This window comes from Pantherophis guttatus, chromosome 10 (assembly GCF_059756535.1).
Source record: "Pantherophis guttatus breed Tessera chromosome 10, ASM5975653v1, whole genome shotgun sequence".
Taxonomy (NCBI): domain Eukaryota; kingdom Metazoa; phylum Chordata; class Lepidosauria; order Squamata; family Colubridae; genus Pantherophis; species Pantherophis guttatus.
The window spans coordinates 17,341,311-17,359,145 of record NC_142072.1 but is presented as its reverse complement, the minus strand read 5'-3'; the positions used below and the strand labels follow the sequence as shown (position 1 = coordinate 17,359,145).

Below are 17,835 nucleotides of genomic sequence, written 5' to 3'. Positions count from 1 at the left end.
CTGTTCCTGTTGCTTCCTGCGTCTTTCTGCTGATTGGTGTTAGACTAAATTGTTATATAGTACTGTATACCAAGAATTACTAAAGTCTGTTTGCTTTGGTAAGGGAAGATACTTACTGGACTGATATTACTGTTTATGACCTTGGACTGTTTTACCTACACCGAGACTGCTTATTATCTTGTATATAAAGTATTTTTCTCACACGAGCTGCATGTTTATCTCCTTCCCTGTGTGTTTCTGCTCTGCTTGTTGCACAAGCAACAAATACTTTTTACACACACCCTAACATTGGTTATGGGCCCAGAACGTCCCAGGGCTCTTTAATTTGTTTCAGAGGCAGAAAAAAAAGCAAAAAAAAAAAAGAAAGAAAGAAAAAGAAAAAAGCAAGGCACAGAGCTCCCAACCAGGGAACTTGTTGCTAAAATTCACCTCTGGGAACAGCTGATTGGGGGTATTCTGGGAGGCCGATCCACCTGCCAATCAGCTATTTTCTTATTTTCCAAAAACTAAGGTGCGTCTTATACTCCAAAAAATACAGTAATTGTCTCCTGCAAACACCCCTCCCCTTTTGCTCCTCTTCTATTCTCTATGGGAGGGGCCCTTCATCGTCTACCTGTGGCCTTACTCTCAAGTCGACCCTTGTTCCTCAGCTGTTCCCTTCGTCTGGCAACTCTGTGCATGCGCACCCTGGGAACAGGCTCCAGCTGTTCGTCTGCCTCACTGATGTCTGACTCCGAAGGCAGCTGATACCTGTCCTACGGCCCTGGCCCCTTCTCTGCCTCTGACGCAGAGCCTTCATCAGAGCCTTCCCCAGACTCCAGGACTGGCCCATGTTCCTCCCCAACCTCCCCACTGTCTGAATCCGGCGGGCCACAACAGGAGGAAAGCAGAAAGGCACAGAGAGCAATCCCATTAACAGAATTAAGACATTCGATTTTAATGTTCATTAAAATGAACATTAATTTTAAATTAAGTTCAATGTATTTTGGGCCCTGGCTCTGCTGTTTTTTCCAATGTGGCTGCTGGCACATTGCTCAAAGGGCAGCAGCTACCAGCTGAGAGGGAGTTGCTGAACTGCTATCAGGAGGGTTTGCTGTGGGAAAATGCCAGTAAGGCATTTGAGAGCAAATTAAAGGCCCATATTAAGTTAATATTACACATTATTTATATATGACTACATCACTAGGAGATAATGCAGTTCATGTGATATATTACTTCAGTTAGCTATATTACATATTATACTGTATGTGAAATATTACTATGAAAACACAGATAAGCGTTTTAAATGCATGAGAACAATTACAGCATATTATATAACATATTTATATGCATTAACTATATATGCATTTTAAGTACAAGAACTATATTATTATAAAGTATTCCATTTCACATACCGTGAAATTCCATGCATTTTAAAGACTCTTACAATATGAAATGTTATATTGCTGTATTAGCTATTTGTGTAACTATATATGTTATCATGAGATAATGTCATAAATAGTTTAAAATAGTTACATAATATGAAGTACTATATAATATATTACATATTTCACCATAATGCATATAAGCAATTTAAACAGTATCAACTGTTAAATATTGCTGTAATATATAATATATTATACATAACTATAAATTACAATGAAATAAATGCCTATAATACACACAATATCAAGCACTACTGTATATTGCTGTAATATATATATTAGGACTGTATTTAAATATTACTATGGAATAATACGAATGGGCATTTTAACCATATGCAATACCAAGTCTTATATTACTCTATTACAATAACTGCATATTTATATATTACTATATTAATAAGAGATAGCGCGTATGTAGGAGGCATTTTAAACATGCATTTACCATTACGTAATACAATAAATAGAAATTATTTTTAGGTCCTGGGAATGGAGGAAATTCTAATGAATGCAGGCTGATTGGGCTATGCTTTGATATCTCCTGCCAGAATAAACCATATGCTACTAAAATTCTAATTCCTATAACCTTTAACTGGGCAAAATGGTGCACCATAGGACAAAACCTTTTGAACCCAAGTACCTCAAATGGGCTAACTTACAGAATGTGTCCAAAATCTAGGACCCTGGAGCTGAAATTTGGCAAATTTTATAAAACATTTTATGACATAAACGTTATCATAAAGCAGTCTACTCTATGACAGGGGTCTCCAACCAGGGCATTATTCACTTACCATTGCTACCGGTTTGCAAATGTGAGTGCATGTGCAGAGCGTCAAAAACAGGACATGATGATGTCCGGGCAGGTGGGCGGAGCCTCCCACTGCTGCCACTACTGATTTGCCCGAACCGGATAGAACTGGCTGAATGCCACCTTTGTCTCCAACCTTGGCAACTTTAAGACTTGTGGCTGAGGAATTCTGGGAGTTGAAGTCCACAAGTCTTAAAGTTGCCAAGGTTGGAGACCCCTGCTCTATGACATAATACAAAATGTCATTAGACGTTTCCTGTGCTGACGTTTGACCGTGCTATGGAGTTCAACATGGGCTATTTTCAAGGCAGCTACATCTCTGAATGTATCCCAATTTTTCCAGGGAAGGTAAATATATTAAAAGCTCTGTCATTGTTGAAGAGATTGAGGAATCTGGTAAGCAAATGTCTTTTTGAAACAATGGCTCCATGTAGCACAGGTTGTCTAGTCTCTCCTAAATCTTGTCTTCTGAAACTGTTCTTTGGAGCTAAGTCAATATGATCACTCCCCCATCCTCTTACCTTTTACATCTAGAACTTTATCTTCGAACATCTGGCTGCATATTCTCCCAGACGAATCAATTCTCCACGTCTGCCGAGGCATTCGACTCTCAGACCATAACACCACTTTGGTGCCCTTTGCAGCTGCTCCAATCACCTGGAGACTCATATTGGGTGCCACCTGAAAACCAAGAACAGGTTAAGCATTTTTACCAATTCTGGTAAAAAGCACCATTATTAGTATTTTTTTATCTTCATCATCAGGTAGCGTTAAATTATGAGACCTTTCCTCAACCTGATCTGGTCCAGATACATTGGAGGTATAATCGCCAGGTATAAGAGCCGTTGGATTGGTTGGCTGAGACTAAAGGGATTATACTCCAACATACATGGAAGTTATTGGCTTGTGCAAGAGTTTAATGGTGGAGGACCTCAGTCCAGTGGTGGGATTCAAATAATTTAACAACCTGTTCTCTACCCTAATGACCGGCTGGGTAGGCGTGACCATGGTGGGCGTGGCCAGGGAGTATGACAGGCAGCACTCAACCTACTGTACCCCCCTGGGAGCAAAAATGGACCGCCCCCGTGCCCCGTTTTGGGCCTAGTGGCCTCCCTGCAGCTTCCTGGGAGCAAAAATGGCCCTCAGGGGGCCTGCACTGCACCCTCCCGCATCCCATTTTGGGCCTAGTTGGCCTCCCTGCACCTACCTGGGAGCCAAAATGAGTGGGGACTCCTGGAAGGGACAGGGCAGGGAGAGGCGGGGCCAGCCAGCAAATTAACAACCAGTTCACTCGAACTGGCCCGAACCGGCTGAATTCCACCACTGCCTCAGTCAGAAGACTTTCAACTCAGGGATGATACACCTCTGTCAATGGTTGCTAATCATGATGGCCACTTATTAACTCCAGGATAAGAAGCAACTGAATTTGGGAGTGGGGGGACAGAAATATCTGGTTAACCATTCCAGGAAATGGTTGGATTTAGGACACTTTTGGCCTGATCCAAAACTTATCTTCTGGCATTTTTATGGATGAATGGACAATCTTGCCTATCTTTGGAGGTAACAATATGATCTCTAAGTGATGGCCCAAGTGCCAGTACAAATTTGTTTAAAAAGTATAAAGAATTTGCATTAGTACAGGATCACATATTGATTATTTAGAAAAAAACAGAATTTAAGCTTGGAGAAACTGATGTAGCCAATAGAGATGGTCAAGTTGAATTGTTTTATTCACTCCAGGGGTAGGGGACGATTTGAGCAAGTGGGATGGAAATCTAATGAGGAGATCAAATAGAATTCTGAACTGGTATACTCCATTCTGTAACTTCATGTTGCAAGTCCCACATCTAGGATTTGCTTGTTTCTGAAGCCAAGAAATTAAAAGACAATTGCTCCTGGGGAGGAAAGCTATGGCAAATCTAGGCAGCTTACTAAAAAGCAGAGACATCACCCTGCCAACAAAAGTGCACGTAGTCAAGGCTATGGTTTTCCCAGTTGCAATGTAGGGCTGTGAAAGTTGGACCATAAGAAAGGCTGAGAGCTAAAGAATTGAGGCCTTTGAAGTCTGGTGCTGGAGAAGATTCCTGCGAGTCCCTTGGACTGCAAGGTGATCCAACTGGTCAGTCCTAGAGGAGATCAATCCCGACTGCTCTTTAGAAGGCCAGATCCTGAAGATGAAACTCAAATACTTTAGCCACCTAATGAGAAGGAAGGACTCACTGGAAAAGAGCCTAATGCTGGGAAAGATTGAGGGCAAAGGAAGGATGAGACGGCAGAGAACGAGGTGGCTGGATGGAATCACTGAAGCAGTAGGCCGGAGCTTAAATGGATTCCAGAGGATGGTAGAGGACAGGAAGGCCTGGAGGAACGTTGTCCATGGGGTCGCGATGGGTTGGACACGACTTCGCAACTAACAACAAGAACAACACTATTTACCCTACTGGGGAACAAGTTCCCAGGACCTGGTATAAATGTTTGGATATGTATAGAACCAGATTGATACATTCTTGACTGCCTCAATCTCTATCTCTATCCAGGTGGATGAAGGTCCTTACTTGGTTCTTCATAAGTCCCTCTTCATAGTACCAGATGCAGCTGTTCTGATCATTGATCTCCGAAACCAGAACTCGCCCAGCTTTCATGTCTTCAACATCATCGGGCACCGACAGGAAGGACTTCAACTCTTGATTTTTTAGTCGGAAATAGACCCTTCTCTGCAAAAAGGGGAGGAGAGATGAAGGTAAACATGGCACACTGTGAATTAGTTTGAATTGTCTGTGTTTGTAAACAAGTCCTGTACTGTGGAATAACATCTCTACAGTATCGGTAACCAAGATTGGGAATGCTTACTTAGATGTTACGGTTACAGGAACACAGAGCAACAAAAACAAAGGCAGAAAATTCTGGTTGCAAAGAACTATATCGGTCATAGAATTGAAAGATACCCCAAAAGTCATCTAGCCTATCTCTTGGCTCCAAGAAGAAATGCACCGTATAGAGCAATGTTTCCCAACGGTAGCCATTTTAAGATGTCTGGACTTCAATTCCCAGAATACCCCAGCAATGCTGGCTGGGGTATTCTGGGAACTGAAGTCCAGACATCTTAAAATGGCTACCGTTGGGAAACATTGGTATAGAGAGAAAACCATCCTTCTTCCTTTTCAGGAGAAGAGAGACCACTGTTTTACAAACATTTCGTTTCCAAAAGAGCTTGCACTATTGAGATGTTGCTCCTAATGCAGACTTGCGATCCTTTCTTAGATGTAGAACCAATATGTATTTATTTCTTACTTATAACATACATAGAAATCTCCTATCTGTTTGCTTTATTTCCTTCTAGCATCCCTCACCCTGCCCAAGTGCCAAAGAGTTTATTCTGGTTGGGTCACATTATTCATTCAGTTCCTTCTATGTTTACCCATCCACCCCAGATGATCAGAAAACTGCGAGACTCACCTGCTTGATGGGATAAAGGGAGCCAATATGTTGAACCCCACTGTATGTCAGCCAGTTGGTGATCTCTGTGCATTCCAAAACCCACTGACGGCCTCGGAAGTCACTGTGTTCGCACAGCACCCAGCTGCGAATTGGAATCCGCATGAAATCAACCATAGGAGGAAAAGCATTAACAAAAAGCCCATTGAACAGGATCAGTTGTCAAATATTCTTTGTCCAAAAGAAGCCCAAGATACGTTAATTGTACCAAGAGAAGTGAATATTTGTAGCTCAGGGTTGAACTGTGAGGTCCTTGGTGCTCTCTGAGCTTGGTTGTTTTCTTGTAGATGTTTTATTACCCAAGTAAGTAACAGTAATTACTGTTCTGACCCAGCCTTAGCAGAACCCATAAACAGACTCCTTGTCCCGAAAAAAACCCTCTTTATTTAACTACTGTGAATTCATGGCATTCACACACAGAAAAGACCAGGCAATAATCCTTCCAAGGGTCAATTGCAATAACAGACCTTATCAGTCCTTGGATAATTGCTAGGCAGAGAGCTTCTAGTTGCAAAGCTGTAAATTAATTCCTGGCAAGAAGTCTCTGAGGAACGAACCACAATAAGGAAAGAAATACGAATTGTTGTCTCCTGCAACCACTAATCCCCTTCTGCTTCCATTTATTCCCCAGCCAGGGAGGGGCCATTCAGCGTCCATGTGTGCCTTTCTTCCCGATTCGGCCCCTGTTCCTCAGTTGTTCTCCTCTCCTAACAGCTCTGCATGTACACGCATCTGGAACTGGCCCCAGCTGTTCTTCTTCCCCACTTATCTCCGACTCTGAAGGCAGCTAGGAAATGTCGGACGGCCCTGGCTCTATCTCTGCTTCCGATGCAGAGCATCCATCAGAGCCTTCCCCAGACTCCAGGATTGGCCCAAGTTCCTCCCCAACCTCCTCATTGTCCAAATCTGCCACCAGCTCCGCTGGCAGCTGGTGGGCCACAACAATTACTACCCGACTTTTCATTTCCCAACTATGGAGATAATGGTGATTACTACACAACGCAACACTGATGATGTTACCTAATTAGGTAATGAAACATCTGCAAGAAAACAAACGAGCTCAGAGAGCACCAACGACCCCCTACATTTATTCCTTACACAATTGGTCTCAAGGAGAAATATGTATTGCCTTGAAAAATAATAATATTATAGCAACTGCCCTCAATTAGGGCTCACTTTCAAACCCGCCCATCCTTCAGTCAGTGAGAGCCAGTTTGATGTACTGGTTAAGGCACCAACTAGTCTAGTGCCGCTTTAGGCATAAATCCAGTTGGGTGACTTTAAACCAGTCACTCTCTCTCAGCCCTAGGAAGGAGGCAATGGCAAGCCACTTCCAAAAAAACTTTGCAAAAAAAACCCTGCAGGAACCATTCCAAGCAGTTGCCAAGAGTCAATGCTGACTTGAAGGCACAAACCCAGAATCCTTCAGTGGCACACGTGGACAATCACAGGTTGGGAAAAGTTTAGGACCAAACCCAGAACAACCAAATAAGAACAAATGCAAAATATGTACCTAAAGACATATATTAGAAGGATATGCATATAAAAAGCATTATGCGCAATGGTGGAAAAAGGAAACACCCCACCCCCCGGAAGAAGAAATAATAAAGAAAAATTTGACATGTTGCAGAAATGGACAGACTGACACTAGAACATAAAGACAAGGACGAGACAGAATACTATAAAATTTGGAACAAAGTGTATCAATGGTTGGAAAGGAGAAAAGGAGTTGGAACAAAAAAGATTTAGGGTTTGTAGAACTGACGACAATATTTAGACAAATATGTAAATGAGGACAAGAGATATGTTTATAAGAACAAAGTAGCAATGTATGTTAAGTAGTAATTATATTTGTTGTTATGTTAAAAATATGTATGGATATGACAAGACCAGGATGGTCACACTGTGTCCAATGTTTTTAATGTTTACTTAATGAAAAACTTTTTTAAAAAAAGCATTGCTCAGTGATGGGAATGGCTGATACACATACACAAGGAGGAAACAGTTTGAATAAGAATGTATATACACTATTGAAAATGGATTCAAAAGTTCAGATAAACGTTTTGAGCCAACTTCATAAGAAGCTGGGCTGAACTTGTGGTCTGGAAGGAGACAAACTCAATGCAAAGTGAAATGAGCCAATGGTCCATCCCCTCGTTTTTTCTTTACTTACATTCCACCTTTTACTCGGACAGAGAGCACGTGATTATTGAACCCTTCGGCTTTCAGGCTGCGTACTTCACTATTCAACTCAATCTCTTTCCCTTCGAAACATTCCAATCCATGCAGAAAGATGGAGGGCTCAGAGAAGAACTGTAAAAAAAAAAACGGGAAGAGCAAAAAACAAGATGAAAACAAGGTTGGGGGTTATTTGATCAAACAATAAAATGCGAGCAGCCCCTCAAAGTTTGCTTGGAAAGCTCTTCGGTGAAAAATTGGCATGCCATTCTGAATTCAGAAAAGAATTCAAATTCTGTGAGTGGTTGCTACTCCAGTTTAAAGAATTTCAAGAGAATGAGATTGATTTTGGAAAAGATGTCCATGCGGATGATCCTAACAGGTATAAATTATTCCAAGTGGTATAGACTTCCTTTTGCTGAGTTGACATCGAGATCTCTGCTTGGAAAAATGGGGAAAAGCTGAGTGATAATGGACAGTATAGAACAGCTTTCCCACGAGATGTTCTTCAGAAGAACGTTGGACTACAGTTCCCATTGTCATTGGAACAATATATACAAGTTGGCTGAGGATGATGTGAACTATAATCCAATGCTTCTGAGAGGCCCAACACAATGAGGGGTAAAAGAAGTGCAACATGAAAAATTATTGTATGAAGGAACATAAAGGTAAAGATAAAGGGTTCCCCTCGCACATATGTGTGCTAGTCGTTCCCGACTCTAGGGGGCGGGGCTCGTCTCCATTTCAAAGCCGAAGAGCCAGCGCTGTCCGGAGATGTCTCCATGGTCATGTGGCCGGCATGACTAAATGCCAAAGGCACACAGAACGCTGTCACTTTCCCACCAAAGGTGGTCCCTATTTTTCTACTTGCATTTTTTTTGTGCTTTCAAACTGCTAGGTTGGCAGAAGCTGGGACAAGTAAAGGGAGCTCACCCCGTTATGCGGCACTAGGGATTCGAACCACTGAACTGCCAACCTTTTGATCAACAAGCTCAGCATCTTAGCCACTGAGCCTTAAGATTATGAATCCACCTAGTACTTTCCTTTCCACAGTGACCTAACAGCACTGCCAGAAGCCCATGGGCAGGAACAAGGCTCTTCTTGATGCCTCCAACACCAAGAGGTTGCCCCAACAGCTCAAATCAAATTACTGCAGACATTTTGTCTAGCTGACCAGCCATTTCCATATCTTGTAACAAGCAGTTTCTTAATTGTTCCTAGTGTGAAAAGGTAACTTCTTCTCCCTATCCTGAACTTAGACTTCCCAAAATGGGACAATCAGAAAGAGAAAGACTCTCTTGAATCAAACTTGACAATGTAGTTTTCTTGGCAGCAACTGAGTAATAAGAACTCCAGATAAAAGCTTGGAAGGATGGACATCATGACTTACAATAGGGATTTTCTTCAAAGAGCAGATCGCTGTGGTGAAGGCGCAACCCATGGAGCTCAGTGTCGGATACTCGCCTTCTGAGAGTATGTGCTGATCACCATCAAACTGGTGGCCATCGTAAAGAATCCAGCTAAGAAGAGACAATTTGAAGTTGATGTGTGTGACTTTAGAGGCAGTGACCAAAAGCTCATCAATGAAAGAATTATGAGTTCATGGAAACCCGATCTCCCTTTAAAGCAGTGTTTCTCAACCTTGGTAGCTTGAAGATGGGTGGACTTCAACTCCCAGTATCCCCCAGCCAGCAGCGCTGGCTGGGGGATTCTGGGAGTTGAAGTCCACCCATCTTCAAGCTTCCAAGGTTGAGAAACACTGCTTTAAAGTGTACCTTAACACCATCTGAAGAGCAAATAGGCATCTACTGAAAACACATTCACCTGGGAATAATGGCTAGAAAAATTGGAAACTGAAAATGGAAGTGTTGTTCTTAGAAAAAGATGATACACTCTTTTTATAATTATATAATATAAGCCCAAAGAAGGCATAGGGATTCCTCTTAGAGGCTCAAAGGAAAAATGTTGATTTCACTCCTCTCCCATCTGCTTTTTCTTGCTACAAGTATGTCATGGTAATTTTCCCCCTCTGTTTCTCCTCTCCCCCCCACCTCATTGACGTCAATGGCTCAGTTGACAGGACTGTCTGGGGAAACCCCACAAAATGACTCAGAATTATATTTTAACTACTTCGACATTGCTGCTTTATATGAAAAGTTATCAACCCATTCAGTCATTTCACTCTCTGAACTGTACTTTGGATAGACTTCCTTCCCTTTAAGAACTGCTCCAATTCCCCCCTGTAGAAATCTCTGGGCCCTACCATGTTTCCCCGAAAATAAGCCCTCCCCAAAAATAACCCCCCCAAAAAAATAAGCCCTCCCCAAAAATATTTAAGTGCATGCGCAGCTGATCCCTGCCATTTCCTCTGGTTAGGGTTAGGGAAACAGAGGTGGAAATCAGGTAAGACGGCAAGAGGAGCCCCTCTTGCTCCACACGTCCCAAAATAATAAGACCTCCCCCGAAAATAAGGCCAAGCGCTTATTTCGGGGTTCAAAAAAATATAAGACAGGGTCTTATTTTCAGGGGAACACGGTACCCCTTTTTCCCTAAGTGGAAGGGAACGGAGTACCATTTCTTTGGGATCCAGAGCAGGAAATACTAGCAGAATGGCAAGAACAAAATGAGAATGAATGAAGGAGGCCCTGCTGGTGAGAGATGCTTACCTGCCTCCATTGACCCTACAGGAATGGGGGATGAAGTTCTCTGGAAGAGTTGGTTGGTCCTCCTTAAAAGTCATGGAGTTCCCTGAGAAATCAGGCTCTGAGAAGAGTTGGATCTGGGGAGTCAAAAATATCTTGATGTGAACAAGAGATAGACTGAAGTGGCTTGGAATAACTGTCTCACAGGCGTAATTGTTTTATTTTAAAAATGATGGTTTTCAAAATTCCATAAGGAAAGGAAATCATTTTGCCTTCTCCATGCTGGCTGGGGAATTCTGGGGGTTGAAGTCCACCCATCTTAAAGTTGCCAAAGTTGAGAAACTCTGGCGTAAACATTGCTCACAGGGCTGCAGGGAGCTATTCAAAGGACGATAACTGTTTTCATTGATGAACCTAATGTAACAATGTGATCGTCAATCCTGCTTCTCTGAAAATGCTACATCTATAAAATATAAATAACCTGATCATCCAATTACTACAGGAGATTTTTTTGTAATCTGGGAGGGGAGGTATGCTGCATTTTTAATTTTTATTTAGCTAATTGTCTGCAAGGAACATAGGAATCGTGGCAAATTATACCACCAAAAGAAGCACAGTAAAGATTTTAAATTTCAGGAAAAGCTCTATTAAATACAGCCTTTATTTATTATTGGGATAGGAGAGGGAAGCAAAATAGGATCAGCAGTCCAGTTTAGTAAAGGCTCAAGAAGCATCACGTAAAGCCTATAAACAGCTTTGGGTAAGCCGGCCTCTGATTTAATGGACCAAACCAACTCAAATGTGGTAATCCTGCTAGAATAGCGTAACGTGACATAAAAGCTACCTTCATGCCTTGCTTCTCAATGCCAACTGCTCACCTTAGAAATGAAGAACAAGCTGCGTTCCCCAACCTGTGAGGAAATAAAAGTGAATTATCATATGCTATTTAGATCAGGTTAAGGAAATGTATTACTGACTGCATGATCCAGCTAGCACAAAATAGAATAGAAGTGTAACTATGCTACAGAATTCACTCCTACGTGAGTGAGATCTGAAATGGGAAAACGGCCAGTGCATTGCAACCTCTTTTCAGTTTTGGACTGGAAAGAGTTCTCTGAAAAAAACATGTGTGTTCAGCCAGTTTTAACACACCGCTCATTGCTTAGCTGTTAATCTCTGAAGAAAATACGTGAGCATACAAAGCCAAGCTTTGAGGCTTCTCCTTTTTTAATGGAATGGGGTTCCTACTTCAGGAGGACTATATGCAAATGCAGCAGGATCCAGAGAAAGTTGTTGCTTGAAGATTTGGGAGTGTGGGTTGTGGGACATCATATCTGAACTGGAGGGAAGTGAAGGCAGGCATTTTGGACCCTTACCTGTAGGACAGGTTGCACGGAGGCGATCTGGCAACTGGTTGCTCCCCAGTCTTCACAGTTGCGATACACTCCTTTCTCCAAAATATATTGCTCCCCACTGAAATTCTTGCCTTCATAGGCTACCCACCTGGTCACAGCAAAGGAAAGGAAATTATCCCCATGTACTAGTCCCAAAAGAGTGTTCTGGTGGGGTATCAGTTCTATCCCCTCTGTTAGCCTTCAAATTACAGTTGCAGATCTAAAAATATTAGTGCTCCAAGAGGCCCTTAGTCCCAGGAATGCTGAGATTACAGGACTTAGTATTGTAGTCAGCCTGTCCAAACTTGGGACAGGAAGTTTGAAAGCTAACATTGCTGGTTGAGAATTTAGAAAGTTAATATCCCAGTACAGGAAGTCCTCGACTTAAAACAGTTCATTTAGTGATCGTTCAAAGTTGCAACAGCACTGAAAAAAGTGACTTATTTTTCACACTTATGAGCATTGCAGCATCCCCATGGTTAGGTGATTTCATTCAAATGCTTGACATTTGGTAGCCTTGGTAGTACAGTGGTCTAAAGCACCCTGTTATTAAGACCAGCTGCCTGCAATTACTGCAGGTTCGAATCTCACCAGGTTCAAGGTTGACTCAGCCTTCCATCCTTTCTAAGGTGGGTAAATTGAGGACCCAGTTTGTGGGGGCAATAAGCTGACTTTGTATAAATATACAAAAGTATGAAGGCTATTGCTTAACGCATTGTAAGCCGCCCTGAGTCTCCAGAGAAGGGCAGCATATAAATCAAATTTTTTTTAAAAAATGATTCATAATTTTAACAGGTGCAGTGTCCTGGGGTCATGTGACCATCTTTTGCGACCTTCTGACAAGCAAAGTCAATGGGAAAGCCAGATTCACTTAACAACCGTGCTACCAAGTTAACAACTGCAGATATTCACTTAACATATGTGGCAAGAAAAGTCGTAAAACGGGACAGAACTCACTTAACAAATTTCTCACTTCGCAGCATAAATTCTTTGCTCAATTGTGGTCATAAGCCGAGGTCTACCTATACATCTGGAAGATGCATTGAGTAACGCTGGTGGAGCAATACGAGGCATCTTACAGAATAACAGAGTTGGAAGGGACTTTGGAGGTCTTCCAGTCCAACCCTGCTCAAGGAGTAGACCCTATAGAATTTCAGACAAGTAGCTGTCCAGTTTCTTCTTAAAAACCATCCAATGATGGAGCATCTACAACTTTTGAAGGCAAGAAGTACCATTTATTAATTGCCCTCACGGTCAAGAAATTTCTCTTTATTTCTAAGTTTCTCTCCTTGATGCAGCAGTAACTTCAGGGGTGGGTGGCTGGGGGTTTGCAGGGGTTCGGGAGAACCTCTACCTAAGATTGTGTGCAGTTCGGAGAACCCCCAAATCCCACTCCTGGCTGGCCCCACCCACCCTGCCCCACCCCTCCCAGGAGTCCCCACGCGGCCCGTTTTGGATGCAGGTAAGTGCAGGATGCGTGCGGAGGCTTGGGGAGGGTGAAAAACGAGCCTACTGGAAGTTTGGAAAGGGCAGGAATGGGCCCAAGAGGGCCTCTCGAGCCTGGGGAGGCCGTTTTCACCCTCTCGGAGGCTTGAGGAAAGCCTCTGGAACCCGGGGAGGGCAAAAATGCCCCCCACCTGTGGTGCAGGAAGCCGACTAGGCCACGCCCATCCAGCAACCGGGCAGAGAACCCCTTGTTAAAATTTTTGAATCCCATCCCTGAGTAACTAGTATTCACTTAGTGACCATTTCACTTAACAACCTGATCGTTGGAACGGTACTTGATTATTAAATGAGGAATGGGTGTACTGCAGTGAATCAAAGAGAGTTCTGTATCATCCACTTTTGAATATCTTCTTCGTTCCCGGAACAGAAAGAAAGTTTTCATCCCTTTTGCCCAGGTAACAGATTTTGCCTATTTCCATCAAGGTCATCTTCCTTACTCTCTACATTTCCTCAGCAAATACTCACACTCCGTTCAGGACATGGATGGATTGTGTCATGATCCCATATTTGGCCAGCTCAACATCTGGCAGGGCCTCACTGAGCTCAACACTGGGGCCATCTTCAAAATCCATAGCTTCAAAAAGTACAATGGCTGGGTCCACAAAGTCCTGCCCAGGGATGAAAAAAAATGAATGTAGCAATAGCATTTATTCATATTCTAGAGTATCACCTAGAATAGCCCTCTGAATAGCCCTCAAGTTATCCTGGGGTCACGCGATCGCCCTGTCAGACCTGGAAGCCATCTTTTACGTTTGGGCCTTCAGGACTGCCACATCTTCTTCTGTGGGAAAATGGGAGGGGGGATTGTATAGAGAGTAGATGCTATGTAGTCAAAAGAACATTCCTTTCTCAGAGAGTCAAGGACGCATTGCCCTGGGACCTAGAGTCAGATGACTGGGGAGTGTCTTCAGTTTGGACAGTGAATGATTGGACCATGAGGGTGCTGGGCAGGGACTTGAACTTATCTATGGGTGGGGAAAACCTGGAAAGTTTCAGATTTGGGTTTTCCCAGATGTGCCAATATGACATCTCTAATAAAATGGAACTTTGAGGAAATCCAAGCCTCAGAGTTTTCTTTTATTGGGGGTGTTACTTGGAACCCTGACACGCCTTTTGAACCTTCTGACAAGCAAAATCAACGGGGAAGTCGGATTCACTTAACAACCATGTTACTAACTTAACAACTGCAGTGGTTCACTTAACTAGGGCAAGAAAGGTCGTAAAATGAGGCACAACTCACTGAAGGACTATCTTGCTTAGTACTGGAAATTTGGGGCTCCATTGTGTGTTGTAAGTCAAGGATCACGTGTACATTGTTATAATAAATCCCCCTTTCTCAAAATACTACTTTCAAGTGAGTAATATGGTGGATAGAGGAGGCACATAATTTGTTTTTTTATGTCTTTTATTAAGTCTAAGTCACCTGAATGATATATTATTCCCCACAGCAAAGAGAAGCAGAGATGGTTAAATTGATTCTTTTATCCAAAGAAGAGAATATATCTAACCTGGTCTCTATTTTGAAATTGTTTCCGGATTTTGCTTTCAACGAAAAAAAAAATTGAAACTTTGATTTTGTTTTTGTAAATTAGATAAGCTTATTGTTATAGAAATGGCTTGTACATACTGTTGCGTAAAAGCCAAAAGTTGTGGTTGTAATGTTGTTATCTTCTACTGTGCTAAAGAGAGTCGCAAATCGGTGCCTTTTTCTTTTCTTTTCTCCCTTTACACTATATCTCTTTTTTCCCCACCCCCTTTTCTTATCCTGTTTTCCCGAAAATAAGACCTCCCCGGATAATAAGCCGAATCGGAATTTTGAGCGCATGCACTAAAATAAACCCTCCCCAAAAGTAAACCCTCCCAAAAATATATATAAGTGCATGTGCAGCTGGTCCCCACCATTTCCTCGGGTTAGGGAGATAGAGGTGGAAATCAGGTAAGACAGCAAGAGGAGCCCCGTCTTGTTCCACACACCCCAAAATAATAAGACCTCCCCAAAAATAAGGCCAAGCGCTTATTTCGGGGTTCAAAAAAATATAAGACAGGGTCTTATTTTCGGGAAAACACTGTAGTTTTTTGTATCTTTTTTTTTTCTTTGTATTTTATACTTGGATAAATTAATAAAATTTAAATTTAGAAAGCCTAAGTTACCTTCACTTGGGTGGTTGCCCCCTTGTGTTGGATATCCCACCTTTTGAATATTCCATGTTTTTTATGGATACCCCACCATTGTATTGTTCCCATTGTTCGTGTTTGTTTTGATATTTAGATTTTTAGGGGAGTTGTGGTACATTAAGATTAAATTAGAAGTGTGATAGCGAAAAGTTTAGGAATCTCTCTTCTAATCTAAAGCCATGTTCCCCAACCTTAGCAACTTTAAGACCTATGGATGTCCACTCCCAAATGTCCCCTGCCAGCAGGAATTTGGGGAGTTGAAAGTTGAGGTCCACAGTTTAAACATTTTCTTAGGTGATACTGCAAGACCAAAGCACCATAGATCTCTCGTTTTTAATTCAGTGAGCAAACAGGCAGACTTACAGTCCGGATCAGCCTCAGTGACAACAGCTCTTCATTATAGCCAGCCCAATCTGTCCAGTCGCAATACTCCCCTTCTTCCAGTAGGTACTGATGGCCACGAAAACCTTCTTTCTCATAGCCAACCCAGCTGGAGATGACAATAGACCAACAATAAAAGTGGGGTAAAGAGAGAAACTACTCTGATTCCTGAATATAAAACTACTTTCTTTCCAGGGGTGAAATTCAGCAGGTTCTGACAGGTTCTGGAGAACCGGTAGTGGAAATTTTGAGCGGTTCAGAGAACCAGCAAATACCACCTCTGGCTGGCCCCAGAGTGGGGTGGGAATGGGGATTTTGCAATATCCTTCCCCCAGGAGTGGGGAGGAAATGGGGATTTTGCAGTACCTTTCCTCTGGAGTAGGGTGGGAATGGAGTTTTTGCAATATCCTTCCCCCAGGAGTGGGGAGGGAATGGGGATTTTGCAGTATCTTTCCTCTGGAGTGGGGTGGGAATGGAGATTTTGCAATATCCTTCCCCTACTACGCCCACCAAGCCACGCCCACCAAGCCACGCCCACAGAACCAGTAGTAAAAAAAATTGAATTCCACCACTGTTTCTTTCTCTCATGTCTATGGAGATTCTCAATCATCCAGGACATGGTTGTCCCAAAGGTGCTTTTCCAAAGGGCAATTCGACTTTCTTAATTTTTTTACTTGAAAACATTTTGCTTCTCATCTAAGAAGCTTCTTCAGTTCTGTCTGAAGGGTGACTGACCATTCCATCAGAACTGAAGAAGCTTCTTGGATGAGAAGCAAAATGTTTTCAAGGGAAAAAAAACCCGAGAAAGTCCAGTTGTCTCTTTTGGAAAAACACCTTTGGGACATTTCTTTCTTTCCTTTCCGAAATCAGCCTGTATAAAAACGGACAACATGGTTCCTGCAGTTGAAAATATTTTTTTCCTATTGAACTTTTTCTTTCTTTTTTAAAAATTAATCTTTCTTTTTAAAAAGTATGTGAGAGAGATAGAAAACGAACAAGTGGAAAAGAAGGGATTTTTCTAGTGGAGAAATAGTGAAAAGTTTAATATTCAGCTCAGAAATTGAAAAAGATCTCTAAAATCCTTTTCCTTGTTGTTAAAGAGAACCATGTATTTTTATGGTTATTTTTCATCAGTGATATCCTTGAGTACTAATTGTACAACTTTTGCAATTGCTTTGTCCAGTTACTGATACAATATTTTTGCATCTTTTTTTCTTTGATTTATTTATTTCATGGTTCTGGATGGATCCCCCAGTGATGTACAGATGTATATTGTAATAAAAATATAATATGATGCAATGACAAACAATAATAAAACAAACAGCAGTAATAAAAATCAGCAAAAAAAATCAGCACTTTTTAAAGCCCAGGATGGCTTGCCTTTGCCTAGCTCAGGGATAAGCAACCTATGGCTCCGGAGCCGTATGCGGCTCTTTGGGCCCTTTGCCGTGGCTCCCTGTCAGGTGATCCCACCACTGGCTGGTCCGCTCCTCGCCCTCCCCTCCCAGTCACTTCTCACCTGGCCTGAGAAGGTAAGGGCAACCGCGGGGGATGGAGAAGCGGCCAGGGCAGAGACAGAGAGATACAGAGAGGGGGAGAGAGGGAGGGAAGGGAGAGAGAGATATGTCAAAAGGATTTTGTGGTTCCCGGTGTTTTTAACAACTGGTTCTCTGCCCTAATGACCAGCTGAGTAGGCATGGCTGGAGGGGTCATGTGATTGGTGGAAGTGAGTGACATCGAGTTGGCCACGCCCACCCAGGTTTTGTGGCTCCCGGTGTTTTCTTTTCTGTGGGAAATGGGTCCAAATGGCTCTGAGTATTTAAGGTTGCAGACCC

At 42.4% G+C, this 17,835-nt stretch overlaps 1 protein-coding gene across 2 annotated transcripts in view; it reads right to left on the bottom strand.

Annotated features, from left to right (window-relative positions):
* CRYBG2 (crystallin beta-gamma domain containing 2) overlaps positions 1-17,835 on the bottom strand; it is a 70,859-nt gene that overhangs the window by 2,320 nt on the left and 50,704 nt on the right. For both annotated transcript variants that reach the window (XM_034413539.3, XM_034413540.3), the window contains exons 10-19: positions 15,983-16,109; positions 13,910-14,052; positions 11,921-12,047; positions 11,423-11,455; positions 10,569-10,681; positions 9,293-9,422; positions 7,898-8,037; positions 5,686-5,809; positions 4,785-4,943; positions 2,751-2,910 (exon numbers count right to left, since the gene is read on the bottom strand). In XM_034413539.3, the coding sequence (XP_034269430.3) occupies positions 2,751-2,910; positions 4,785-4,943; positions 5,686-5,809; positions 7,898-8,037; positions 9,293-9,422; positions 10,569-10,681; positions 11,423-11,455; positions 11,921-12,047; positions 13,910-14,052; positions 15,983-16,109 (1,256 nt within the window). The remainder of the gene's footprint in view (positions 1-2,750; positions 2,911-4,784; positions 4,944-5,685; positions 5,810-7,897; positions 8,038-9,292; positions 9,423-10,568; positions 10,682-11,422; positions 11,456-11,920; positions 12,048-13,909; positions 14,053-15,982; positions 16,110-17,835) is intronic.